This window comes from Mus musculus, chromosome 15 (genome assembly GCF_000001635.26).
Source record: "Mus musculus strain C57BL/6J chromosome 15, GRCm38.p6 C57BL/6J".
Taxonomy (NCBI): Eukaryota; Metazoa; Chordata; class Mammalia; order Rodentia; family Muridae; genus Mus; species Mus musculus.
In genome coordinates this window covers 25,748,387-25,774,778 of record NC_000081.6, presented here as the reverse complement: position 1 = coordinate 25,774,778, position 26,392 = coordinate 25,748,387, and the positions used below count along the sequence as shown (strand labels likewise).

The 26,392-nt window shown below is 47.8% G+C and overlaps 1 protein-coding gene across 7 annotated transcripts in view; it reads right to left on the bottom strand.

The window, feature by feature from the left end:
- The window catches only part of Myo10 (myosin X), a 191,124-nt gene that overhangs the window by 38,895 nt on the left and 125,837 nt on the right, over positions 1 to 26,392 (bottom strand). The window contains exon 1 of one of the 7 annotated variants that reach the window (XM_030248368.1): positions 21,459 to 21,953. The exons of 1 other annotated variant lie outside the window; for it this stretch is intronic. Coding sequence is in view for 2 of the 6 variants with exons in the window: in XM_006520026.4 (XP_006520089.1) it covers positions 471 to 473 (3 nt within the window). In the remaining 4 variants the exon portion in view is untranslated. 5 more of the 7 variants (NM_001353142.1, XM_030248369.1, XM_006520025.4 and 2 more) reach the window with 5 other exon arrangements.

Here is a 26,392-nt window from a genome sequence, read left to right as displayed (position 1 = left end):
TATGCGTCTGAACTCCTTAGAAAAGGAAGAAAGCATAAGGCTATGAAACCAAGTCAGTCCTGACACACTTTAACTTCTGGCTTACAGCATGCTAAGTGGCTGCTCTAAATGCGTGTGTCCCTGGCACTTTGGGCTTTATAGACTGGAAAATAAAATCTGAGTGGTAATGATCTACAAGGACCAGCACTGAGTTTATTTACAAAGTGAATTTCAAAGAAAGTGCCAGACTGTTTCAATTTGGTTACACTTCCTTGGAAGCAGAGAAACTTTTAACTGGTTTAATGATGTGAGGTTTGGAGGGAGAATTCTTAACCCCCCTTCCCTCCAGCTGTGGCTGTGCCCGACCCACATTCTGGCCCTGCCGCCTTCTCCTTCCTCCGTATAATTCCTTAGCCTGGCACCCAAGTTATTAAAACATTCTGAAAGATATGACTCCGAGGGCCACCCCTCCACGCCCGATCAACACTCACCATCTTCCGGCGTCTCCAAAGGACATTCCACCTTCTGTTAGGCTCTCTGGCCAAACTTCATACGGGAAAACAACTGCTACCCTGACCTTTTCCCCACAGCTAAAGACTTGGAACAATAATGAACACCATTCCTGTGCTTTAAAAAGTACCCGGTCACCATGACAACCCCTTCCACTCCGGGCTAATTAGTGTGGTGTGGTTCTAGGAGTTGATACAGCTCTGGGAAGGGAGTGAGGGACGCTGGGAGCTGTAGCTTTTTGCAGACTCCCAGTGCCATTGTGTTCCTGCCCCTTCCCAGTAATTTAACCGGGAAAAGGGGGATCTATAGGCGATTGTCGCCCTGGGCAACCCGCCTCCGGTGGTCACGAGGGGACAACCCCCGCTCTCCATTGGCGCTTCGGTTTTCAGTGGCAACTTCCTTTTCTGGTGAATTTAACTTTCAAAGCTGTCACAGCTGGAGGCTGGACAAGGAGCATTTTGCTTTTCAAAGCCAGCCTAATGCTTGCTAGTCCTCATGGGTTACCAGTTCTCCAAGGCAGGGCTGCACCCCAACAAAGACTGCCTGCAGAGCACTAAGAGCTAGGTTTTTATGAGAACAAATAGACTGGATTTTTGGAAGGAACAGTCCCAACCCCAGGCAATTACAGCCCCAGCTAGATAGCATTGTGAATAGCTATTAAACACCTACTATGTGCAAAGGTTTTGTTTTTTATTTTTTTGTTTGTTTGTTTGTTTTTTGCTGATTCATACTCAAGGAAGGTTCACTGCAGTAGAAACTGCATTTTGTCCCCCAGGTTTCTGAAGTTTGGCAGGTTGTCTGTCAGCCGTGTCAAAAAATCACTACTGATCAGGGCTGCGGAGATGATCTAAATGGAAGCTGCTCACAGTGGCACTTCTGTGACCCTGGTACTGGGCAGCAGAGACAGGCAGATCTTAGGACCTCACTAGGCCCACCAGTCTAGCCCAAACAGAGCTCCAGCCGGGCTCCTAGCATTTGGGAGGCAGAGGCAGGTGGATTTCTGAGTTCAAGGCCAGCCTGGTCTACAGAGTGAGTTCTAGGACAGCCAGGGCTACACAGAGAAACAATGATTGGAAACACCCCTGCCACACCCCAAAACAAACAAACAAACAAACAAACAAACAAAACCCAGAGGGTTTCAGGTTCAGTGGGAGGCCTTGACTAAAAATAATCTGGTAGGTCACTGAATTGGCTCTGTAGGTAAAAGTGTTTCCACCAGAATTTTACCCCAGGGACACATAGAAGGGAACTGACCCCACCCATGAATATGTTCCTTTCAAAGGTGGATAAATAATCTAAATGGAAAAAAACCAAAAAACTGGCAAGCAGTAGAAGTTACCTGAAGTTAGCTTTCTGGCCTACAGATACATACACACACACACACACACACACACACACACACACACACACCATATAAAGGCTAATATTATACTGTATTTAACATACACAGAGAAAGACAGGAAGGGACCTAGTCAAAGTGTACCTGCTGATGCATTAGTGTCATTATAGTTATGGGGGTAACTAACCACTTTCTGCTCTGAGGCCTGTTCTTCAGCAGGAATTCGTGCCTGATGTAGGAATGTCAGAGTCCAAGGCTGGGGCCACCAAGGGTCCTGGGAGGTGGGCAGGTGGAGCTACTACAGTTGCTTGGCAAAATGCTCACATGGTCAAACTGCCTTCTAACTGTTCATAACAATTAGCGTTGCCCTCAGCCTTGGTCAGGGGCATTAATATATACACGTAACTGGTTGAATGGTGGAGAATAAGAGACTGTTGGGTGCTCACCCCTCAGTGAGCCACCTATATCACCCTTCCAAGGCTCAGAAAACAACATGGCAGTAGGAGGGAGCTATGCTGTCTTCTGAGAAATGGCCTGGCTATTACACTTGTGATCTCACAGTAGCTGTGCCTGCTTGCCCAGGATCAAGCCATCCCAACAAAGGTGTCAGAGGGGCTCAAAAGGCCCTGCCCCTAACGGGCAAGCTACTGGCAGTTGACAGCTCCTGAAAAAGCAGAGTCAACTTTCTGGCCCCTGGTAGGTTGGTCATGTCATTAGACGCTTCTATACCTGCTTATATGCATAAAGACAACACTAACTGGACCCTTTAAAAAAAAAAAAAAAGATGACACCAAGCTATGAGAAGGGAGGAGGCGGAGGCGGTGATATAACCTAGATAAGGTTCATGCATGTGTATGAATGAGAACGAAAAGATTGTTTTAAAAAGACACAAAACAGGAGAGAGAAAACAGCTAGAGAGCCCCAGGCAGCACGTGACCTCGAACCAGGAAGGGAAGGCTTGTTGTAATGCAGAGAAGCAGCAGAGACTAACAGACTAAGGGATGGGGTACGAAAGGGCCGGCCGGCCTGCCTGCCTGCCTGCCTGCCTGCCTGCCTGCCTGCCTGGGTCTGGGTTGCTGTATGGCGGTAGGGATGGAATGGAGAAAATAGTCCTATGCTGAAGAGGAACATGGCATTCGAGACAGAATGCTTTTGGGGCTCAAAAGGAGAGTCTGGGTGTGGACATGGCCAGACCTTTATTATGAAAGGATACCCTTGCTAGCAAGACAGCACTCAGACCATAACCCAGCACAGGAGGGGTAGGGCCACCCGGTATCAGCTGCCCAGAGTGTCAGCAGCTTCAACAAGAAGATGCAAAGAGCCAGCCGCTGATTCTGGACCCACTTTGAAAAGGAGGCTGCAGAAGAACAAGTACAGCCCAGCCCTTCCTGCAAGACTGGCCAGACCTGTGGATGCCCGCATGGCTGGGCACACGTGTGAGCCAGACCTGTGGATGACCGCATAGCTGGGCACACGTGTGCGCAAGAGCAGGTTTGAGTGCAAAAGAGATGGCTTAGAAGAAAAGGAGACGAAAAGAACAGCAGACTGCGCTGAAGAAGGAAGAAGCAGAGATAACAAAAAGTTTCAGTCTGAGTGCACCTTTAAAAGACATTTCAGGGGCTGGCGAGATGGCTCAGTGGTTAAGAGCGCCGACTGCTCTCCCGATGGTCCCGAGTTCAAATCCCAGCAACCACATGGTGGCTCACAACCATCTGTAATGAAATCTGATGCCCTCTTCTGGAGTATCTGAAGACAGCTACAGTGTACTTACATATAATAAATAAATAAATAAATAAATAAATAAATAAATAAATAAATAAATGTTTAAAAAAAAGATTTATTAAAAAAAAAGACATTTCAGAATAGTCCAACTTCGTGTGCTCATGACTGCACAGGTGCACACAGGTATGAGGAACGTAGGCAACCTTAAGTATTGTGCCTCAGGCCCTGTCCACATTCATTTTTTAAAAAAGGTTTATTAATTTGCTGGGCGGTGGTGGTGCACGCCTTTAATCCCAGCACTTGGGAGGCAGAGGCAGGGGGATTTCTGAGTTCGAGGCCAGCCTGGTCTACAGAGTGAGTTCCAGGACAGCCAGGGCTACACAGAGAAAACCTGTCTTGAAAAAAAACCAAAAAACAAACAAACAAAAAAAAAGGTTTATTAATTTTACTTCATTCCTTCATCTAATGACATGACCAACCTACCAGAGGCCACACACTAGAATCAAGTTGCCTCTCCTTACCAGGAGCTGTCAACCGCCAATACTTTTGTCAGTTAGGGGCAGGATCTTATAAGCCCCTCTGATACCTGCATATGTGTATATGTGTATATATGGTTGTGTGTGCCCATCCCCACAATGTCAGAGGAGGGTGTTGGATCCCCTGGAGCAGTACTTACAGGCAGTTGTTAGTCACCCAGTGTGGGTGCAGGTAACTGAACCCAGGTCCTCTGCAAGAGCAGGGCTCATGGATACAAAGGCCTGACTGTCTATCCTCTGTGATGGAATATAATCCGGCCTAGAAAGGAATGACCTGCTCACACAGGTTACAAAACAGTCAAGCTATGACAGTGCTTCTGGGACTTTCTAATGCGAAGACTCTATAACACAGTTCCTCATGTTGTGGTGACCCCCAACCATAGAATGATTTTCACTGCTACGTTCTAACTGTAATTTTACTACTGTTATGAACTGTCAGGTAAGTTTCTGTGCTTTCCCATGGTCTTAGACGACCTGAGGGTTGAGAACTCCTGTGCTAAGTGAAAGAATCCATCACAAAAGATTCTATGAATCGATTCCAATGGAGGGAAGAGGGAAATAGAAAGTGGAGCCACCCGGCAGGGGTGAGGTGGGGAGAGGGAAAGAGAGAATCTCATTGTGATGGAGAATGTGTTCCAAGTGCTGACCCTGCCCAGGGCTGCACACCTGGGAAACATTCAAAAACCAAGGAAACCCTGGGTCAAAGAGTCAGTCACGTGGTGTCTGAACTGGCTGGTGGCACACATGCCTGTTCTTACAGTTACAGTTACTCAGGACACTGAGGCAGGAGGATCGGACAAGTTCAAAGTCTGCTCTATGTAGAGAGTTCCAGGCCAGTCAGGGCTGTAAGCAAGTGTGACCTTGTCTCAAAGACAAACAATACAAAAGCCAAGTAAAATAACTCCAAGTAAAAGGCTGAGTATCGCCTGTCACCAGGAGACTGAGCCCGGGGAATTTAAGGCAGGGACTATCTGTGACAGACCCTATCTGTGCATGCAGTGCAGCCAAAGGAAGTAGGTCAGAGAAGACTTGCCGCACTCCTTAAAAGCTCCAAGCTTGCTCCCCAGACATGGAGAAAGCATGTTTAAAGGCCCAGCAGGCATCAAGGCTTTTTAAATGCCTAAGGGCTGAAGGGAAGAGAAAGCCGGCCTACTGAAGGCAGGAGGAAGCACATTTTTAACATACGCTTGAAGAATTTAGTCAAATATGGGAAGAAAAAAAAAAAAAAGGAAAGAAAGATCTCTTAGGAAGTGTAAAAAGAGAAGAAGAAAGTATTTTTCTTCAGTCTGAAATAAGATGGCAAAATACCTAGACAACATCGTAAGGTAAATAAATCATGGGCAAATGTTTGCCACCGGAAATTTAAAGACGAGGGCACCAGGGCACCTGGGAATGAAGGGCAGAAGCTACATAGTGCAGGCAGAGACCGATATGTACACCCTTCTAAATCTGATTGACTCAAAATGTGACCCAGCCTTGGGTCATACACATCATGCAACAGGAATGGTGTCACCTGCCTATGGTAAAGGGGCATTTCAACTGTACTTAGTAAATCAAAGAAAACTGAGTTTCTTATCTTTGGTCCTTTCATCTGTCTGCCTGCCTGCCTGCCTGCCTGTCTGTCTGTCTGTCGATTACTGTGCTCTTCTCTGTGTGTCTGTGTAGCTCAGAGGGCCATCTCAGCTGTCATTTCTTAGGAGAGATTTTCTTATCTTTTGAGACAGGCCCTCTCACTGCATCTGAGTTCACTGATGACTAGCTGACCAGGGAGACCCAGGCATTTCCCTGTTTCTTCCTTTGCTGGGCACATAAGGATGTGCCACCCTGCCCAGCTTTCTGAGTTGGTTCTAGACACTGAACTCACATCCTAACTGAGCTGTCCTTCTGGCCTGTGCCTCCTTCCCAGACTCTTACCTGGAAACGTTAGGATGCCGCTGAGCATGGGGAAAACAATCCACAGACCGCAAGAAAAGCCTGGCAAAGCGTGGGTACGACAACCCTGCCCGCCGCATGGCGCCTGCCGGAGCGCCACACGCTGATGAGGTACCAGGGCACCCACGATCCCAGGACTAGGATAAAATCTCTGCACACCCTCGAGTCCCCTAAGCGAACCTTGGAGAATGCTGCATAACACAATGAGAAGGGTGGGCAGCTCAGAGGACGGCCATGTAACTGGTTCTAATTTCAGAGCAATGACTGCAGCTTGGAATGATGTCCCTGGCTATGGTTTCGAACCAACACCCTGCAGAACTCTTACCATCAATCACTGCTGCACTACACTTAACACTGAAGATCTACAGGGTTTTTACAACGTTGGGTTTGAAAGGCAGGAAATGACTGTCTCTAGAAGAGATGCGGTGTTATGCATATCTGACTATAAAATTCATAATGAGTTGTGATGACTGCACAGCTCATTGTAACTATCACCACGATTACCTAGTTAGTTTGTTTTTCGAGACAAAGTCTCATATACCCTAGCCTCAATTGGGTAACCTAGAATGACCTCCAACTGACCTTCCAGCCTCCTGAGATTATGCCTCATTTATGTGGTAGTAGGAGCTAAAAATAGGACTTCACATAGGCTAGACAAACATCCTCCCAACTGAGCTCCACCCCTAGCCCATAGAGTCTCAAAACTGAAGGAATTTCACACCATTCAACCTCAAGTCCTTCCTTCAGGAAGGAATTCCAAATCCTCAACGCAGGCAGCCTGGGCAGGAGCCATAGCTCTAGCTTCTCAGTGAGTGAGCCGTCCGGTTTCTTCAGCACACATAGCACCCTAGCAGAGACTCTGCTGCTGTGGGTGGCTTGTTCACTGTATTCCCTGGATGAGGAAACAGGAAGCAAGCACGGAATGATTCGCTGAAAGCAAGCGAGATTTTCTCAAGCCAAACCATGAGCCTGGGGCTCAGCTCAGTGCCAGGGCTCTCTCTCTTGCTTATTTATACCAGGCCTGAATCCCTGGCACCAGACAAATAAAAACTGCAGTTAGGAAAGTCAACTTTGAAGAGTTTTGCTTTCTTGGAAACAAATGCTCTATGTGGGTCAGATGCGCATACATCAGGCCTAACTGGACATGGGGTAAAGGAAGGGGTTCATCTCCACAGACAGTTCTCAGAGATGAAAACTTCTTGAGGGAAGAGATAAGGACAGTGGCCTGGTGGCACTGGTGGCAAAGGATGCGCTCTGTTCTGTAGTATTCCCGGAAGCAAATATGCTGGAAATACATTTGCCAGATTTTAGCATCAAACGGCTGGGGACCAATCTCTCAGTTGCTGACTTGGTTGAACATGCAATTAAAACAAAACAAAAAGAAGTCCAGTTTTTGTCAGGCATGGTGACACATACCTATAACCTAGCATTTGGGAGGCCAAGTAAGAGGATTACTAAGGGGGGATTGGGAAGGGAACCTGCGGTCTCTCTCCTTAATGATTGGGCAAGGTCAAGTGTGAAGTGACACCCTGTGAGTGCCACAGCCACCCTCTGAATCTCTGGTCCAGTGGGACCCTCCTGACCTAGTAGTACCTGGATTGATCTGCTTTTACAAGGGGCAATGATGGTAAACATTGAACTCACGTTACCAGTAGGAAGCCCAACCACAAACCTACCAGCAACAGCATTAGTGCCACGGAAAGCTAGCATGGACTCCAATTTTAGGCACACATTTTTGCAATTCTATTAGATAGGTTTCATTGCTATCCCCTTTTGATAGATGATGCACTCATTACCTGAAGCACAGAGAAGTTGATTAACTTGTCTAGGGTCACAGAGCACCTGCCTGCCAGACTCATACAGAGTTTCTGTTAAGACCTTTGCTAGCCACACTTGTAAGATATAAGTTCAAGAAGGGGATGGGAAATTTCCATAGCATCAAAGTACTTATTTAATAGTAGATAGACACCAAAATGTTCTGGGATGTTGAATTTTGACCTAAGGAGAAGGAACTAAGGTGCATATTTTACATATCAAAGCAGACCTGGCCTCTAGGTTCTCCCAGCATCCCTCAGTCCCTACCTGGCATGCCCTGCCTCCAATCTAAACATTGCAGCCCGGGCCTGGGCTGTCCTTCCTTATATAAAGCAGACATTTTGTACCCCCACCCCACTTCTCTCTCTGCTCATGTTCTTTCTCTTTCTCATCCCCCAAATCCCTTCTCCCCCTGCCCCCCCACCATGGTAACTTCCCTAGCCTCCTTCCTTAGGGCGAGTAAATTTACCCAAGAGCAGCTTCCCAATAAAACCTATGTGTATTTAATATAATCTAATCTGGCTCGAATCGGCTCACTTCACTGTCAGCGAACTAATTTATCACCAGTATTCCTGAATGAACTTCAGCATAAGAGCTATTTTGGGAATAGCCCAAATAGAAATCCAGTCTGGGGACTGGGGAGATTGCTTTGTGGTTAAGAGCACTGGCTGCTCCTCCTATAGGACCCAGGTTCAATTCCCGACGCCCACACGGGAGCTCACGACTATCTGTAACTCTAGTTCCAGAGGATCCGGCACCTTCTCACAGACACACATGCAAACAAAACACCAATGCACATAAAGGAAAGGGAGAAGAAAGAAACCCACGGGTAAGGCAGTTAGAGAGGGAGCCGCCAAAGAACAGCCATGCGAGGCATGAGGACTTCAGTTCAAATCCCGGCACCTACACGAAAAGTTGGTATATAGTTGAGTGCAATGTAACCCCAGCTCTGAGGGGCAGGGCACTGGGAGGCTCACCGAGCCTGCTTGCCGCCTGTTTGGTTCCAGGTTCAGCTAGTGTCTCTCTCAAGAGGATACAGCAGAGAAGATAGAAAGGCTGCCCAATGTCTTCCAGTGGCCTGTTTACATATCTGCACGCGCACGCACGCGCACACACACCATCATACCCACCACACATGAATATCCATACCACACGAACCACACACAGTGCCAATTCCAGAGTTAAAGAACAAAGCCAAGGCTGGGTCTGGGGTGGGGTTCAGGGTCAGGGCCCAGAATCAGAAGCAAAAGACCCCACACTCCACAAAAGCTCTCAGTAGTAAAAGAACAGCAAGCTTAAAGATCACTCGGCTCGTGTTTGGGGCCAGAGAAAAATCTCTCCAAGTCAGCTCCTGGACTAGCTGAGCCCAAGGCTTTGCTTACGTAGAAAAGCGCTCACACACACAGCCCTCAGCAACTGATCTGATTGTCTGAAGAGTAGGAGGAGAAAGGCTGGAGGGGGAAACACAAACCAGCAAAGACAGAGGGGCAGGTTAGGCTAAGGAGGTGGAACATCAGATATGAGGAAATTTCCAGCCTCAAATTCACCACGGGAAAGATCTTTCAAGACCGAGATCCTCAAACATGAAGTCTTCCCCATCAAGTCTGCATTTAATTTCCAATACACAACAAGAGATCCTCGTGTTGTTGACTCGTTAACTTTTTAAAAATAGTCATTGGCACGCAGCCTCTTTGGTCCTCTTTGGGCAGCTGTGGTGAGAATCATGCAGAATGTGTGCTGAAGCAAGGCCTTACAGGCCAAGATGGAGTGCCTACCCCCCCCAAGCGCTCGGAGAGACCCCGCCTACCGGCCCTCCAGTGTTTGGAGCAAGCCTTCCTCTCTCACTGTACCCTTGGGACGGTCACACATTCAGACCTTAGCAGCTATTGTACCCTGTCACGTACTTGTTTCCAAACCCCATACGGGCCTAGTCAGGCCCAGTGAATATATGGTCAAATGTTTCCCCAGGCATGGGAAGGCAAGCCAGCCTCCGCCATAGCTCTTCCTCCAGCCACACTCTTCCAGCTTCCTTCTTCTCTCAGACCCTGGATCTGCTGCAGACTTCCTTCCCTGCTGCAGGGCTGCCTGCTTACCACTGCCCAGGGACAGCTTCCTGCTCTCCATACCGCAGGGTGGACTCCCTCCCTCCTCTCTCCAGAGGAAGCCACCAGGGTTCAAACCAGTGTGTGGCTCCTGAGACTGCAGAAGGACAACTGTATGCTCCCAAAGGACCGGGTCCTGGCTTGCTGGATGGGTGTGTGTGTGTGTGACATTAAGCATGGATGCTCAAAGGAAAGCTACCATTTCCTTCCTGAATTAAAGGGAAAAAGCACCTTACCACAGGCCAGGGATTCTAATGGCCTGGAAGAAATCCCCAGGAGTCCTATTCAGGCCAGTCGATACCACTATTACCACTCCATCACAAACTGAATGTGGAGAGTGTCTCACCTGCCTGAGGCTTCATGATCAGGCTGTTCTAAGTCCTGTGCTCTTCCTCAAAGGAAAACCTCAACAGGGCCAGTGGTGGGCAGTGGTCCCTAACAGGACCCTTGCCAGACGGACGGCAAGCATTAGGAACTTTCACAATGGCCGACACATGGCATTGTCCGTTGCAGTTTCCAAATGTGCTGGCCCATAGTCAGCGAGCAAAAGGAAGTTAAAACCTGCCCTTGGAGGGCTGGTAAGACAGTTCAGCAGGTAGAGGGACTTGCTGCTAAGCCTGACAACCTGGGTTCTGTCCCCAGGACTCACATGATGAAATGAGAGAAGAGACTCCTCCAGGTTGTCCTTCGACTTGTGCAACACACACACACACTCGCACGCGCGCACACACACACAAACAATATAACTTACAAATAATGGTAACAATAACAACAATAAACAAAACTTCGCCCTTTACATGTAACTAGGTATATGGTAAAAGTACTAGAAGGTACTGCTGTTACCAGCATGGGCTGGGCAATGCCAGAATGGTAACTTCTCTGTCATGGCGTGCACACAGTTATCCTCCGTAGGTTGGACCCCAGCACCAGATGCCTTTCCCTTCTGTGTCTCACTGCAGGGTGATGGGCAGAAAAGAGCGTTGACTTAAATCTTTCCTTGAAGATGCAGGGTTCTGGGGTCAGTCAGGGCACTCTTTACAAAGTTCTCCAGATTAAATAGGAGACGGAATGGAATGGACGTCCCTCAGTCTTCCCACTGTGCACTTCCCAACAGTGCTCTCAGGAGGATGGGGGCAGGGGACCCTTAGCCAGTCTTGCTAAGGAGCATCAACTGCATTCAGCAGCACAGCTATTCTGAGGCTAGATCTTGCCACACCAACATGCAAAGCCATCACCATTGCCAGACACACACTGTGGACGCTCCAAACAAACCTCGCCATGAAGCAGAATTTCTGAGCACATCAAGCCTTGGCAGTTGTTGTTCTGAAGATTTGGAGTTTATTCAGGAGTCAGGGGTACTGGGTACCACTGGCTGGCGGCAGACAAGAGATCTAACTGTCAAGATTATGCTCAAGGCAAGCCGGTGTGAGCAGTGGTCAGCTTGGCAGCACACACTAGCGGCACATGATGCTAATCTAGGCTGTCAGGTTCAATGGTAGGAGCTGAGAGTTAGACAAAAGAAAGGACCGGAGTTCCCTGCCTCAGTGAGAATCACCGGGGTGACCTCCCCAGCCGTGGCCAAATGCCCAAGTTCCCTGGGCTGGGAGTCATGAGAAAACAGTGCTCAGACTGTAGTCAGGGTTGGAGGAGGGAGGCCGAGACACTGCTCTGATAGATACAGGTGGCATGTGTGGGTTCAGGAATAGATGCTCTCAAACCTTGCCAAGTTACAAGGTGAGCTCATGGGCTGCGGAAGCTTGGGTGTGGTGAGGTGTGGGGGTGTCAGGGAGGCTGCTGCAATGGGGAGCAGATCAGATCAGAGTGTATGATGAGGCTGTGAACCCACCAACTTTAGAGGCTGCGAGTTCACAGTCGGGGGCTCATCGTTTCCTCCCTGACCCAGGAGGTTGATGCCCCTAGCTGAGTATTCCAGAGACACGTAGGATTTCAGACAGAGATCAATTTCTCTTCTGCAAGCTACGCTGCAATCAGAGACATTCTCAAGGGGTGTCCTGAAGAGAAGGAAAGGCGTGTAATGTCTGTGACCAAATGAAGCCAGCTCATCCACTCTTCAGGGATGAGACAGCAGGCCGGAGTTCAGAAAACTAAAATGGCTAATGGGATCTATAAAGGATAGAATCTGGCTATCCGTTAAGGAGTGGGCTTGGGAGCAGCTTGGTGGAGAGCATGCAGATAGCATCCTCGCCAACCCGGGGAGATCTCATTCAGGGACTATTCAATGGTGGAGGAGGGGCTCTGCCTGGCAGGGAGGCTGGAATCACACCAGTTAACAGATTAGTTACTTTTGCTTACAGAAGCAGAAGAGGCAGGCCCGGTCCTGAAAGCCACCCTGGTGGGAAGCCAGACCACCTGACTCTCCAGCTGTTCAGAGGCTGTCTCAAGCAGAGCCATTTCTCAAGTTTCATCATCGCAAGCACCAAAAAGAATCCACAAGATAGTGTTACACAAGTCTCAGAAATACGTAAGTGGAGGCCAGGTGTGGCGGAGCATCTGAATTCCAGCGCTAGAAGGCAAAGCAGGAAGACCTGATTGATGCAAGTTCAAGGTCTGCCTGGACTAGGTAGAAAATTCCAAGACAGAGACCTTATCATTAAAAAGCCCCAAACAACAAAAAGACCCACAGAAAGAGGATGGAAATGATAATTTATTCTAAGTCAGACCACAGCCCCGCAGAGGCTGACAGAAGGCTCAGCCCTCTGTAGAAATCCCATCTGGAAACCCTCAGAGAGCAGCCTTGGGCGTGATCTAAGGGACCCAAGGCAGCCTTTTCATCCCATGAAACTAAACCCGACCTCAATGCATTCATTATCACTACCATTTCTCCAGCCACCATACTGAACAGGTCACAAGCCCCTCTATTCAGACTCACTCTGACAAATCATGCTGAGACATACAAATTAGGAGGGCAGCTGTCTCTCTTTGCTGGCAAGGACGCCCACACTGCTCATTAGAATGCTGAATAGCCGCGGATCTCACTGAGTCACGCTCCAAGGTTATGGGCCGAGCAATGTGAACAGGATTCATAGCTAGAAAAAGGCAGGACTGAAACAGGGTATGTGGGAACGAGCAGGCAAACACTCTTCAATGTCCAGACCTGAAATATTGTCAACTGAGATCTGGAACGCTTATGAATCCATAGCAGACAGGACACACTGCGGCAGCCATCTGCATCACCGAGTAGGTGATAACCAGGAGGATCCACGTTCACAAGCCCTTGCTTCTTAGGTGTTTAAACGTCAAGGGTATTTCCAAGCTTCTGGAAGATTATGCTTCTAAGAAGCATAATATAGTTAATATACAGAGGAAAACAAAGGGTTTCAGATATAGACAGACAGACACATACATAAACGCATGCGCGCGCGCCGCGCGCACCCCCCCCCCCCCACAAATTGGAGCTAAGAAGTCTAATAAATTAGCTAAAGAAAGATGAAAACAGCAACTTAGAAGAAGTCAAGCCAAACACCCAGCCACCAAGCAGAGCGGCCATTTGGGAGACTAAACCTGTCCTCAGTGCTAAACACACAGTCACAGAGGAGCTAGGCCAGGTTTGAGTGGCTGCCCCTTCCCATTTCAGGGACAACAACCTGAGATGAAGCAACCTCATTTGCATAAAAATACAGCTGAGAAAAACTCAGTAACAAACATAGTTGATTTATAAATATTCATGAACACATACAAAATACCAGGAGAAAAATAATGGAATGGAGATTTTTGTTTTGTTTTGGTTTGGTTTGCTTTTTGTTTTTCGAGACAGGGTTTCTCTGGGTAGCCCTGGCTGTCCTGGAACTCACTCTGTAGACCAGGCTGGCCTCGAACTCAGAAATCCGCCTGCCTCTGTCTCTCAAGTGCTGGGATTAAAGGTATGCGCCACGACTGCCCAGCTTCGAATGGAGAATCTTATTTGATGACTGCTGGCTCAGGCGGAAATGTACTGGTAAACCCATGAGAAATTCTACTGTCTAGCGGGAAGGCAGTCCTGGTGGGACAGGGCATGGGTGAGCACTGTGTCCTAGGAGTCTTCCTTCCTCCTTAGTTATGTATTACATTGGCTGCTTGCAAGTCATAGCAGGAAATTACCCAGCCTACAATATCTGTTCGGTGTATCTGCTAACGTCTATTAAGTATAAACATCAGATAGGATAACACTGAGCAGTTACAAATTGGTAGGGAACAAGAAGTCAGGTCATTCCCACCCTTGGTGGGACATTCATCAGGACCCCAAGCACACTAGGTTCTCACTAGTGAAGGATCTGGGGACAACTAGAGCTCTTGGGCTGGCATGGCAGTCTAGGCTTCTGAGTGATGTAATCCCAACTGCTTAAGATCTGCTTAAGTCCCCTCCCACTCCCAGATGCCAGCTTCAGCGAAGTGCCCGACAGATGAGGCACCAGTCTGCCAGCGTCTATGGACAATTCTTCTGCCAATCGGTGGAGCACGAAAGAGCTTGACAAAAGTTTTCAGACTAAGCAAAATATTCAAACAAAAAGAGGCTGGGGATGTAGTTGAGTGGCAAAGTATTTAGCCTGGCATACTGGAGGAAGGCCCTAGGTCCTCGGTCCTCATTCTAATATCCTGTATACCCCTCACACAAGGTCAGACACACTCACAAAGAACAGATGAGCAGCAATCATAGTGAGAGGAGGGATTAGGGAGGTTTATGTAATGGTGATGGTGGTGGTGTGAATTTTCCTGAACCCAAGACACAGCAGCCAGACTTGCATGCAGACGAACCCCTCCCTCTTCTGCTCTCCTCACCCTGGAATACCTGTGACTTCCTCCCTGTCAGGAAGCCTTCTTTACTTCACACCCAGGATGCCCGGGCTAGCGTTTAGAGAAAACTCCCGCAGCACCCTGAACTGGCCCTTCCAAGTCTCTTTTTCAGAAGGAATCCCTCACAAATTCTCCCTGCGGAGATACTGAAGAGTTTGGAAAAGAAGCCCGAACTGCTCCACACAGCATCAGAGTCCCCTAGCAACACACACGAATCACTTTGTGCCACAGGGATGCAGGGAGTAATGGTAGGGCGTCAGTGGCAGGGACAAGGGGCTTTACAGACACGTTCACATTAATCCTCAGGTCCTGCCTGAGGGGCAAAGTTCATGTTTGCACCATCATTGAGGCCACAGGCACCCACAGCAGGCTACAGGCAGATGGCATTCACCTGTGAAGCCTGTGTCCAACACGGTACATGTTGCTCTCCACTCCAGAAATGTTTAGAGAAGGAATCATTTGCCCCAGTGGTCGCCATGAGTTGTCTAAAGGAAAGGCAACATTATTCACTGGGCCAAGAACAGTTAACTTGTTCTCTCAAGATTATGAAAGTCTCTGCCACTGACCCCACAAGATGCTACAATACAGCCCTGGTCTGAGAGACCACTGCTATGGGGTCACTAGGTTGCCAGGGATGCATGCAGGATCCGGCTGAGATTCTGTGATTGACATGACAAAACCATGGAAGGTCACAGGGTGATCAAAGTTTAAAAACCCTAGGATGTCAGGGAACACTCTTAAAAGTCCTCTCAGGTCTCCCCACAGCACCCTGACAAGCACGCAAAACAGAGTGGGTGGTGTTCTGACTATGGCTGTATGTCTACAGTAAGACCTGAAAAGGGTAAAGAAGAAAAGAAACGGCAAACCACCACCAAAAACCAGACCAAACCCATCTGCGTACCTGTGCCTCCAGGTCGGCTGCTCAGGACCCGGAGCACCGTCTCTCTCAACCATTCAATACCTACAGCAACGTGTTGCAACAAGAAAGAGAGGCAGGCTGTGCGCAGGCAGGGCCAGTGCGCTCTACGGAACAGGTGGCGATTGTACAGTAGCGGCTTCTCTTTACTGAGCATGCGAGAGGAAAAGCGTTCACCCCATGGACGCTGGCCAACCTAGGAGGCAGTATTGATCACGGAGGGCCACTGGCTTGTCTCAGGTAGCAGGAGCCCGTGAGCAGCCGGCTGGCTCAGGCCACTAGGCTGCAAGCAAGCTTGGTTTGAGAGGTGGCCAGCGTCACAGCCTTGTGGCTCTGGACCCTCTTTGTTTCTGCTCCTCTGCTCTGAGGAATGAATAGCAGGCAGTGCTCGGGAGCTGGAAAGCAGAGTCCAGTGACGTCATGACCAGGTCCAACCTGTTCTTCCACCTCCACAGGACCTCATTCCCCTGATCTGCAAGCTACTGAAGACTCAGAGGGTTTGCAAGTGTGTGCACCTGTGGTCTAATGTAAATTTACTAATCTGGGCTTCACTGAAATTGTGTAATGTGCTCCATCCTTCAACCAAATGACAGGCCCCAACTTCAGAATGAGACCACAGGAAAAGGGGAACAAACTGAAGGTAACTTTTCCTCCCTATTTCCTTTGCGCACAGTAACCTAATGACGATTTGGACTGGGTCCAGTGATCCCGGGGACGTTAATGGGACTTAGCACATCTTTCTTAGTTCTTCTGCGTGAATACGGCAACTACTTGTATCTAAGTCTAGGTGCCTTAAAAGAAGTCAGTACTGTACACAAAGTCTCAGATATCCAGGGCAACACTCATTTTCTGGCAGGTCTTTCAGCGCACACAGGCTGGAAGCCGGGAGAAGCAGCAGCATGTCTAACAGGGTCTCTTCCCTCTCCTAGAGGCAGATGCTGCAACTCCCACTGTGCCATTCCAAAACCAAACAGTATTATTCCCTTTAAAGTGCGATGCTGACCGGAGCAGCATCTGGCACACTTTAATGAACGGCTGCATCCTTTCAGAGGGCTGGAACTGGGGCAGCCATTCATCTGAGGAGGGTGGACAGCGCACAGGCACCGCACAATGATGTGCAGCATGCTGGCATTACCCCCCCACCCCCCACCCCCGCCAGAACATTTTCAAAGTCTGAACATAGCTTACAAAAAGCATAGCCATTTAACACCAGGACCTGATCATCTCAAAGACTTGAGTTTAATGAAAATTAAGCCACAACATACCCAAACTTATGGGACACTATGAAAGCAGTCCTAAGAGGAAAACTCATAGCTCTGAGTGCCTCCAAAAAGAAACTGGAGGCCAGGCATTGTGGCACACGCCTTTAATCCAAGCACTTGGGAGACAGGCAAATTTCTGAGTTCGAGGCCAGCCTGGTCTACAGAGTGAGTTCCAGTACAGCCAGGACAAAGAGAAACCCTGTCTCCAAAAAAATAAAAATAAAAATAAAAATAGAAAGAAAGAAAGAAAGAAAGAAAGAAAGAAAGAAAGAAAGAAAGAAAGAAACTGGAGAGAGCATACACTAGCAACTTGACAGCACATCTGGAAGCTCTAGAACAAAAGGAAGCAAATTCACCCAAGAGGAATAGACAGCAGGAAACAATTAAACTCAGGGCTGAAATCAACCAAATGGAAACAAAAAGAACTATTCAAAGAATCAACCAAACCAGGAGCTGGTTCTTTGAAAAAATCATCAAGATAGATAAACCCTTAACCAGACTAACTAGAGGGCACAGGGACAGTATCCTAATTAACAAAATCAGAAATGAAAAAGGAGACTGGAAAACCTGGATGAAATGGACAATTTTCTAGATAGATATTAGGTACCAACGTTAAATCAGGATCAGATTAAGGATCTAAACAGTCCCATATCCCATAAAGAAATAGAAACAGTCATTAATAGTCACCCAACCAGAAAAAGCAGAGGACCTGGTGGGTTTAGTGCAGAGTTCTATCAGACCTTCAAAGAAGACCTAATTCCAATACTCTTCAAACTATTCCACAAAATATAAACAGAAGGAACTCTACCCAATTCATTCTATGAAGCCACAATTACTCTGATACATAAACCACACAAAGATCCAACAAAGAAAGAGAACTTCAGACCAATTTCCCTTATGAATATCTCAATAAAATTCTCACAAACCGAAAGAATCCAAGAACACATCAAAACGATCATCCATCATGATCTAGTAGGCTTCATCCCAGGGATGCAGAGACAGTTTTCTAAGAGTAAACACTAGATTAAAAGCAAATTCACCAGAAAAAGTAACCATATCTGGATGACATCTCCCTACGAGCAAGTGATGATCCAAAAAGGCTGAAAAGCAATACACAGATACTGAATGACGCCCTTGCCCAGAGTCTAATGAGTAGGGCCACGACCTCAGCTGAGTTGCTTGCAAAGAACAGGCTCAGACCACGGCTACCCCCAGCTGCCCACTCCACAGGCCAGCAGGGCCAAGTATGGCAACCCCTGCCTCGGCCAGGAAGAAAGAAAATGTCTAAGCAAGTACCATCCATAGGAGAAGTATCCAAGACGGGAGGGCGGGCAAGGGTGTGAAATCCTGTCCTGGATACACTGCACTTCAAAGAGTCAGGCAGGCCAGAACTGTAAAGTCCAGGTCAACACTACCAAAAAAAGTGGATTAGGAAATTAAGGTGACTGTGACACCCAAACCTGGAGCTTTGGACTGGAGAGATCTGGTGGAGAGAGGGGCAGGGACTCACCAGCCAGGAGCCTAAGGAGAAAGGAGCCAAGCTCTGGAGGCTGCAGACAGGCAGGTGGAGGCAGAGTCCAAGTCAAGAGCCTGGGGTGGGGGTGGGGAGGCCGGTCAGAGGGCAGGAAGGAGTGGTAGTTGGTAGTTAGCGGTGCCCCTTGCCTGGGGGTGGAGTGGAGACCAGGAAGGAGGGCAGAGCAAGAGGCAGGAAGCTTTGAGGTGGGTGCTGGAAAGGTTTTGATCCCACAGCCTCAGACTAGTTGAAATATTCAGCAGCGAAGAGGAAGAGAAGCTTGCTCAAGGGGACAACCCAGTCCAGTGCCCTCACCTTTCCTCTCTTGAAAAGAAGGTAGATGTGTTACTCTGCCTGTCTCTAGCAAGGTGTGTTTAGGTGTGCATATGTAAATGTATACAAAGCAGGCAAGAATGTAAATGTATGCAAAGCAGGCAAGAAAAGGGGTTTAATAAAATTAATTTATAAGAAAATAAAATAAAATTAATTTATGCTCGGCATGGCGGCTCACACATTTAGTCCCAGGCAGAAGCAGGTGGATCTCCACAAGTTGTAGGCTAGCCCTCACTGTGCATAAGGATAACACAGCAGGGTTTGCAACAAAAGAAACGAACGACCCAGTAACAGAAACCCGACTTTCAAGTACTGCAGACTTTCAAGGGCTGCAGACAGAGATCACTTTATGAAGCAACTGCCCTGGGTCTAGTCACTAGCCACCCCTCATACACACATACACACACACACACACACACACACACACACACACACCTCATACACAATACACATATACACACACGTGGTACAACCATTGGCAGAATCCTAGAAATGCTTCATGATATATTAGGCAAAATAAACAAACAAACAAAACCACAGAGCTAAGATGATCCCAACTTGCAGAAGGTAAGTGGAGCTGAAGACGGTGACATCTGCCTACCATTCCGGGTACCTAGAGGCCAAGGCCGAAGGACTGCAAATTTTTTTGATCTCTGTCTAGTTTACAAAGGAAGTTTAAGTCCAGTTTGGTCCAGGACACTGCTGCCAACTAAAAATAAGATAAAGGGACAGGAGGTGTAGCCCAGGTGGACAGTGTATGTGAGCTCCTGGGTATAGATAGTCCCCAGGAACAGAGATGGGGGTAGAAGGCATGGGTGGAGAAATTATGAAGAATAAGGGAAAAAGTTCATCGACATCTTTCAAATATTTTCTAATCAATAATCATTTCCTTCACACTGGTGTGGGTGCAGGCAAACACCGCTGGTGCTGGTGCGTTTCTTACCGTTCTTTGATATCCGTCCTTTAATAAAGGGAAAAAGCTAGCCAGGTGAAGGAAGCGAAGGAAAACTGAGGGGGAGCTTAGAGCTTGGACCTAGCCCTGGCATCCATCCCTAGGTCCCACCCTCAGGTCGTCATCTGCCCTGGAATCACCCCAGAGAACGGCAGTGGGAGAGGATGGGGGACGAGAGGAATGAGGCTCGCTCGGGAAAGAGCAGTGTACAGGCCTGGGAGAATGAAGATGGAGAGTTCAGAATGAGAATGAGGACTTGGGAGAATGGTCTTTGTATAGCGGAGTGAGGGGGTGGGGGAGCAGTCAGGAACAGAAATCACTCACAGCCCCGGCTGCTACAGAGCATGCTAATGTGGGGCTTCATATGCTAAGAGACTGCAGAAACAAACCATCAGTCAGTGAGGGCCCAGGGTGGGGGTGGGGGTGGGGGTGGGCCGGGCTCCTGGGTGCCAGTAGGTCTCCCCTTGGATTGGGTAAGATTCTGGAAGTTCTGCCGGGTGAGTTAAAGACAGTGGGGGGACTGAGGCAGGGAAGGGAGTACGTGCTCTAATTTACAGCTTTTACTTCAGTGAGTAGCAGCCATTGGATGCTATACAACCTGCGACCTGCCACGAGGGGCCGTCAGAGAGACAAATACTGGCCCACTATACAGAAAGGGAGGGAGAGATGTAGACATTGTAGACATTGGTGAGCCAGGTGCTTTACAGGAAACCTCTCTGCAAAAAGGGCGGAAGCACCTGGCACAGTCACAAGCCCAGCCAAGTTCATTTTTCCCTTATTCTTCATAATTTCTCCACCCATGCCTTCTACCCCCATCTCTGTTCCTGGGGACTAAACTCAGGTTTTGATTATTTATAGATGCAAACTTATTTTTTAAAAAAGTAGATTTAGGCAAGCAGGTGGCAGCCCATTGTTATTCATTGCTTTCAAAAGTTGTTCTATTGGCTTTGAAAGGCCACCTTCACAATGAAAACATTTAATCCCTCCCAGAACCCACTTAGCAACTGAATGGATACCAACCCAGCCCCATCCCACCAGCCCTGGCAAAGATTAGTGATTCACCCACTCCATAAGAGTTCTTCCTTAGGGAATCTTTTCCTTTGGAGAATTGTAGCAAGATTTGCCTGTGCTTCCTCTGGGCTGTTAGCAATATTAATGTATGTGTGTCTGTGTGTGTGCATATTGTGTGAAGATAGCTCACAGCATCCAAAAGAAGATCATTTAATTCACATAAGTTATAGCTCCACACTGGTAGAACCTGATTTATAAGGCAAATTTAGAAAGAATTAATTTTTGTGCAGATTTCTTTTAAAGTTTATGTGTACAGCAGAAGGCAAGGAAAAGCTATAAGATTGGGATAAGACTCGGGAAGAAATACTTCAAATTCAAACAAAGGAACCACGACTAACTTTCCTCTTCGACTCACTCATATTATTATTTTTTTTTTTAAAGCTGGGCTTCTCATCAAAAAACAGACCGAACAATCAAAGCCTCCGCTGAGAAATGGATTAATGTCCTCCATTTTTACAAAGGATTTTTAATAGTTCAAACCTGGTGCAATCAAAACCAGCATCCCCTCCCCTCCCAACTTGTTCCATTCAGGACCTAACAGTTGGGTGCACAGAGAGGAGGCGAATGCACTCTGTCGCTATCTCATCCAACAGTACACTAACCATTACAAGTACAGTAACCATTACAAAGTAGATGAAACTTTCAGGCAGAGCCAAAAAGGAAACCAAATCAAACCAAACCCTACCTTGGCTTTCCCTTTCCTCTCTTCAGATGCTGCCCACCGCAAAGGGCTGCATCTCCAGCCGACGATGACGGGGCCCAAGAGAATCCAAGCTGACAGACGACAACCCCTGTGCTCTAAAGCTTGCCGGGCTCCCTCCCTGCCTTTTATGCTGTGTCTTGGCCAGTGCTTCCTTAATTCATTCCTGATTCTACTTGAGAAGCCCAGCCTCTTAAGGCTGGCGTGAGAGGAGTTGCTGATGATACATTGACCATAGGTGCCATTGAGCCACCATCCACATACAAACAGACATGCACATTCACGTACAAGTCCAAGGAGTCGAAATTTCCAAAGATTTTATATATTTAAAGATCAAGCTGCCCCAGGATAAACCAAAACCAAAACTTAAGTATTTTAGCTGTGATCTTGGAAAACCCACCCAGAGAATAACGCTCTTTACTTGAGCTGAGCTTCATTTACCACTATTTATCCAGGACTTTACAGAGGGCAGCTCAATAGTTGCCATGACAACTTGGTAAACAGGCCTGAAGGAGCACTGAGAGCTTTACTGGATGGTTTTGTTTGGAGAGAAGAATAGCTGCTTTAATGGCTCCTTTTACCAAAATCTCCACAAAAGGTAAAACTGCCTTTTTCACAGACCTTTTGTGTAGACATTCTCTGGGCCAAAGGAAAGCCCTAAAATGTGTCAAAGCCAGCCCAGAATATTGGAGGGATTAGGAAAACAGAAAAGAAGCCCTGAAGGCTAGGTACTGATGTAGGTGTATGGTCTCCAGTTAAATACACAGAAAAAAAGGAACCAGCTCAGTAGGCCTTAGTTTACGATAGTTAAAAGAACAGACAGCCTACATAGTTCTAGAAAACGCACCCAGGCCTTCATTCTTCACTCAGCCATGTAATCACAGGATGATCTTATAAAATGTTTCTTTCTTTGTATTTCTTTTTTAAAACAGGGTCTCTCTCTCTATGTAGTTATATAGTCCTAGCTGTCCTGGAACTCACTCTGTAGACCAGGCTGGCCTCAAACTCAGAGATCAGCCTGCCTCTGCTTCTGGAGTTCTGGAGTACTGGGATTAAAGGTTTGCACCACCACCAACGGGCAGAAAGATTTCTTTCTTTCTTTCTTTTTTTTTTTTTTTTCATTTTTTTGTTTGTTTTCGAGACAGGGTTTCTCTGTGTAGCCCTGGCTGTCCTGGAACTCACGCTGTAGACCAGGCTGGCCTCGAACTCAGAAATCTGCCTGCTTCTGCCTCCCAAGTGCTGGGATTAAAGGCGTGGGCCACCACTGCTCAGCGGCAGAAAGATTTCTTGAGTAAAATACTCATCACAATTTGAGCCAAGTGCCTACATTTAGCACTTGGATCCATCAGTGATACTATGAAGGCCAGAGTCCCCTTTTAGGGTTCTAAGTCTCAATAATTAAAGAATGTAAGAAAGGACATAATGGCATTTATTTCATTAGCATTGAAAGGAAGACCCTGGAGCACAGGAGCTGCAAACCGGGCTGCCTGAAGACAGCGGGGTTGGGCAGAAAAAGAGAACGCAATCCTTTGGATAAAGCTAGCTGAGGTCAGCCACGGGGTGACTGAGCAGCCACGTGGTGGGGGCGGGGGTGAGCTATAGGGAAAGAGTGAAGGCGGAACCATTAGGAAGCGAGCGCACACTCAGAGGGAAGACAGAAGAAAAGAACACTTACAGTCAGAGGAACTCAGAAGGGCCGCAGACTTAAGAAGCTGCCAGTCTGTAAGTCTGTGAGTGCCTGTACCACGAGGCAGGAAAAGGCCATCATCTTCTTTTTCTTTTTTCCAGAGCTGAGGACCAAACCCAGGGCCTTATGCTTGCTAGGCAAGTACTCTACCACTGAGCTAAATCCCCAATCCCTGTCATCACTTTCTTAAAGGGCCAGTTACTCCTCCTGTCCTATTAGCCTGGCTTCAGGTGCACCTGGCTTCCTAGGGCGCGGTTCCTCTGTGAGGTAATTGGTCTGCCAAACTTTATTCATTAATTTTAAGCATGTCAGAATAGAAGCCATAAATGTTGACTATATTTCCCACCCCCAATGTGAGGCGGGCATGGATTATTTCCTGGTACTATGCAGCTGTCTTACATCTGTACACCCTCATGAAGCACACGCGGTCACCCATCTATGTAGCAGTTGTCAAAACAATAGTCTAGAGGCAAGAAGGTCATTGCCAGGCTCCAGGAGGCTTAGAGAAGAGGGCTTGGCAAAGCCTAGACACAAACCTTGGATGGATTTCTGTTTCCTCCCATACTTTTCAGGGCTTCGGTGCCTGATCAGCCTTGGCTTTCAGGCAGCCGGACTGGGGTGCATGTGAATGTGTGAGACCAGAGCTCTGTACCTCCCAGAGCAATGAGGTTAGACCTCAGAGTCCCGGACACAGGATGAATGACCCAGTGGCTACAGGCAACAGAAGCTGAGGCCCAGGCGAGTTAGGGAGAAACATGGCCAACAGAAACTAGTCCTAATCTCAGAGGCGTTCTCTCCTTCCTCCGTGTGGATTCTGGGGTCAAGCTCAGGTTTGTTATGCTTGGGGGGCAAGCATGTACACTTGCCCATCCATCCTGCTGGCCCCTTGCATGACATAACTGGAGCTGGAAAGATGGCACAGTAGGTAATTGTGTGTGCTGTGCGGGCACGCAAGTCCTGAGTTCAACACCTGTTAAGAAGCTTGGGGGTGGGGGTGGGGGGGCTGGAGAGCTGCCTCAGAGGTTTAAGAGTAGGCTGCTTTTCCAGAGGTCCTGAGTTTAACTCCCAGCAACCACATGGTGGCTCACAACCCTCTTTAATGAGATCAGGAGCCCTCTTCTAGTGTACAAGCATATATGCAGGCATAACATTGTATATATAATAAATAAATAAATCTAGAAGAAGAAGGAGAAGGAGGAGGAGGGGGGGGGGAAGAAGAAGAAGAAGAAGAAGAAGGAGGAGGAAGAGGAGGAGGAGGAGGAGCAGGAGAAAGAGGGGGAAGAGGAGGAGGAGGAGGAGAGGAGGAAGAGGGGGAAGAGGAGGAGGAGGAGGAGAGGAGGAAGAGGAGGAGGAGGAAGAAGAAGGAGGAGGAGGAGAGGAGGAAGAGGGGGAAGAGGAGGAGGAGGAAGAAGGAGGAGGAGGAGGAGAGGAGGAAGAGGGGGAAGAGGAGGAGGAGGAAGAAGAAGAGGAGGAAGAGGGGGAAGAGGAGGAGGAGGAAGAAGAAGAGGAGGAGGAAGAAGAAGGAGGAGGAGGAGAGGAGGAAGAAGAAGAGGAGGAGGAAGAGGAAGAAGCAGCAGCAGCAGAAGATGATGATGAAGAAGAAGAAGATGATGATGATTAAGAAACAGCAGCTAGGCTTAGTCATATATATGCCTGTAACCCCAGTGTTTGGAGCACAGTTGAGGGTGGGAGTGGGGGCTGTCTAGAGACAGAACAGAAAGATCTCTTGGGCTCTTTGGAAGCTGGCTGACCAGGTTTAGTAAGAGGCTGTTTCAAAACAAACAAACAAATAAACAAGCAAGCAAGAAAAACCCAAGATGGAGTGATATAGCAGGGTTTCCCACAAGGGAGCGCACGCACATCACACAAACCAGTGACTACACAACACACACATGCATATACTTACACAAACACACAAAGGGAGATAACTGGTCCTGGAAGACAGATTAGGTTCTGTAAGGTTTTTCTTGTTTGTTTGAGACAGGGCATCACTATCCTTGAACTTTAATCTCAGTGTCTGATCAGATGTCACTTGTAACTTGCAGTCCTCTAAGCCCAAACAGCCCCCACAGTAGCATGCTGTGAGTGAGCCTCCCCTGCAGCCTTTTCTACTGTCTTCACAAAGGACAGACTCAACCCCACTCAGAGTAGGGCACCTGCCTAGCTTGCATGAGGCCTTGGGCTTAATCCTCAGCACCAAGAAAGCAAAATAAAACCACTCCAGACCATCCAAGAAACAAAGTCATTTGATCCAAAGCCTGGGAATGAGTGGGAGCAAGCATATGAATTTGTGGTAGAGGAATGATATCCATTTTATGCACTTTGTAAGGAATGATAGAGAAGCGTTGAGCAAGCTTTGTGTCTGAGTGGAATAGCTGGCACCCTTGCTAGTTTTTGTCCTATCTGCAGGGACAGAACGGTTCTGCACTTCATACTTATGGAATCTTAGATTCATTAAAAGAAGACCCTAGCCGTTTGGACTGAACAAGTGATGTGTAATTCCAGAAAGTGCAATTGCAACATTAATCTCCAATGTTGAATCTTTCTGCTTTACAATTGCTGTGGGCAGGTCTGCCACCCATCCACATTTCCTCCCTGGCCATGGAAGGTTCCAGAATGTCCATCCAGTGCAGAAATCTCAATATTTGAGTAGGAACTACCAACCCACACACCCACATGTGCAGAAGGGTTTGTCAAACAGCCCTGGTGTGACTGGAAAGTGGAGCTATCAAACCTGGGGAGGCCCACTTGATAGACAGCAGAGGTAAATCAACATGCTAGTGTCTCAAGACTCATCCATGTCACCTGTGTCATTTCAATGTTGACTTACTGGCATATCCCAAGGTGACATCCAGTTATAGAATGAAAGATGGGCCGGGCATGGTGGCGCACACCTTTAATCCCAGCACTTGGGAGGCAGAGGCAGGCGGATTTCTGAGTTCAAGGCCAGCCTGGTCTACAAAGTGAGCTCCAGGACAGCCAGGGCTATACAGAAAAACCCTGTCTGGAAGAACCAAAAAAAAAAAAAAAAAAAAGAAAGATGCTCACATGGAACATAATGCCACAATTCACAATTACACTAAGTCACTGGGGCAGCACCAAGGCTTAGGGCATCACTGAATCTTTCACTTTGGTGACAGTGAACACCATGTACCATGGCACTTTAGGGATGTACCTTTCTTGTCCCCAGAGTCATGCAGAGGGACACAAAAAAGAGACAAGCTTGCAGAGA